A 2,295-nucleotide genomic window follows, 5' to 3' on the forward strand; every position below is an offset into this window, starting at 1 on the left:
AGAATGACAAACACATTTCGGGAGAACATCCACACCGTAACACAACAGAACAAATACCCAGAACCCCTTGCAGCACTAACTCTTCCGGGACACTACAATATACACCCCACCTCCTCAACCCCGCCCACCTCAGTCTCCTCATGCTCTCTCTGGGAGAGCATGTCCCAAATTCCAAGCTGCTGTTTTGAGGCATGTTAAAAAAAATAATGCACTTTGTGACTTCAATAATAAATATGGCAGTGCCATGTTGGCATTTTTTTCCATAACTTGAGTTGATTTATTTTGGAAAACCTTGTTACATTGTTTAATGCATCCAGCGGGGCTTCACAACAAAATTAGGCATAATAATGTGTTAATTCCACGACTGTATATATCGGTATCGGTTGATATCGGAATCAGTAATTAAGAGTTAAAAAATATCGGAATATCGGATATCGGCAAAAAAGCCATTATCGGACATCTCTATTATGGTTATGACATCTTGATTGTAAACGTGGTAACTAATGAGGTCCTCGGAAACATTATCAGAATATATGCTGGCGTGACTGAACAAAGCTGGACTTTTTCTAAACCATGTTTGTCTTCTTGTGTCCCGCAGACGTCTGTGAAGAATATCTTCTCCCTGAGCAGCAGGAGTGGACCTCCGGGATGGCGCAGGAAGATCTGCAGCCCCCTCACATTAAAGTGGAAGAGGAGGAGCCACAGACACCTCACTTTAAAGAGGAAGATGAGGAACACCGCATCAGTCAAGAGGGGGAGAATCTTAAATGGCTGGAGGAGGTTGATGTCACCAAGATGCCAGTGACTGGTGTCCCTGTGAAGAGTGAAGGTGATGAGGTCAAAGGTGAAAGTGAGGAGAAGAGAGAGGCGGAGCCTCCAAGCAGCAGCTCAACTCAACACATGACAACAGAAGCTGATGGAGACCACTGTGGAGGATCACAAGCAGACAAGCTCTTAGCTCCACTATCAGATAGTGAGGACACAACGTCACACTCTCCTGACACTGATGATGAAGACTCTAAAGATGATAAGACATGTCACACTGACAACACACACCTGACGTGTTCTCACTGCGACAAAACCTTTCATCACCGTTGTAATCTGAAAAGACACATGAGGATACACACCGGAGAAAAACCCTTCTCCTGCTCAATCTGCCACCAAAGCTATTGCGACCAGTCGACGCTTGTAAGACACATGATGACACACACCGGGGAGAAGCGTTTCGTTTGTGCAGTGTGTGGTAAACGATTTGCGAGGAAATGTAGGCTGCAATCGCACATGAGAATACACACTGGTGAAAAACCTTTTACCTGTTCAGTCTGCGGTAAAGGTATTTCAGAAAAAGACAAGTTAAAAATACACATGCGAATACACACCTGTGAAAAGCCTTTCATCTGCTCAGTGTGTGGTAAAGGTTTTGCACGGAAATACAAATTGAAATCCCACATGAAAATACACACCGGTGAAAAACCTTTTCCTTGTTCGGTGTGTGGTAAAGGTTTTTCAGAAAACGACAAGTTAAAAATACACATGAGAATACACACTCGTGAAAAGCCTTTTATCTGTTTAATGTGTAGTAAAGGTTTCGCACGGAAAGACACGTTGAAAATACACATGAGAACGCACACCGGTGAAAAACCATATTCCTGTCCGTGCTGCAACATAAGCATTTGTGACCGCGAAGCGCTCGTCGCACACATCAGGAGACACACTGGAGAAAAACCTTTCACGTGTTCAGTCTGCGGTAAGGATTTTATTGAAAATAAACGTTTGAAACGACACATGAGAACACACACCGGCGAGAAAGTGTTCAGTTGCAGTGTGTGTGATGAGAAATTCTCTTATAAGTACCAGTTGCAGAAACACAAGTGTGCTGGTGAGAACAGCAGCAGCAAATGAAGATGCAGGATTCGGAATAAACTGTCAAAACTTTGATAACTTCGACTTTTTAACAACATCAGCACATATAACATGCATGACATCATTGTTGTGGAACACAATCTTGTTAATATTTATAGATTATATATTTTAGATCAGGGGTCACCAACCTTTTTGAAACCAAGAGCTACTTCTTGGGTACTGATTAATGCGAAGGGCTACCAGTTTGATACACACTTAAATAAATTGCCAGAAATAGCCAATTCGCTCAATTTACCTTTAACTCTGTTATTAATAATTAATGATATTTACACTTAATTGAACGGTTTAAAAGAGGAGAAAACACGAAACAAATGACAATTAAATTTTGAAACATAATTTAGCTTCAATTTTGACTCTTTAAAATTCAAAATT

General features: G+C 41.4%; 1 protein-coding gene across 1 annotated transcript in view; it reads left to right on the plus strand.

Annotated features, from left to right (window-relative positions):
* LOC133640397 (zinc finger protein OZF-like) overlaps positions 1-2,295 on the plus strand; it is a 6,259-nt gene extending 3,964 nt beyond the window's left edge. Inside the window, exon 2 of the mRNA XM_062033788.1 lies at positions 599-2,295. Within this exon, the coding sequence (XP_061889772.1) occupies positions 649-1,902 (1,254 nt within the window). The 5' untranslated portion in view covers positions 599-648 and the 3' untranslated portion in view covers positions 1,903-2,295. The remainder of the gene's footprint in view (positions 1-598) is intronic.

This window comes from Entelurus aequoreus, linkage group LG23 (genome assembly GCF_033978785.1).
Source record: "Entelurus aequoreus isolate RoL-2023_Sb linkage group LG23, RoL_Eaeq_v1.1, whole genome shotgun sequence".
NCBI lineage: Eukaryota > Metazoa > Chordata > Actinopteri > Syngnathiformes > Syngnathidae > Entelurus > Entelurus aequoreus.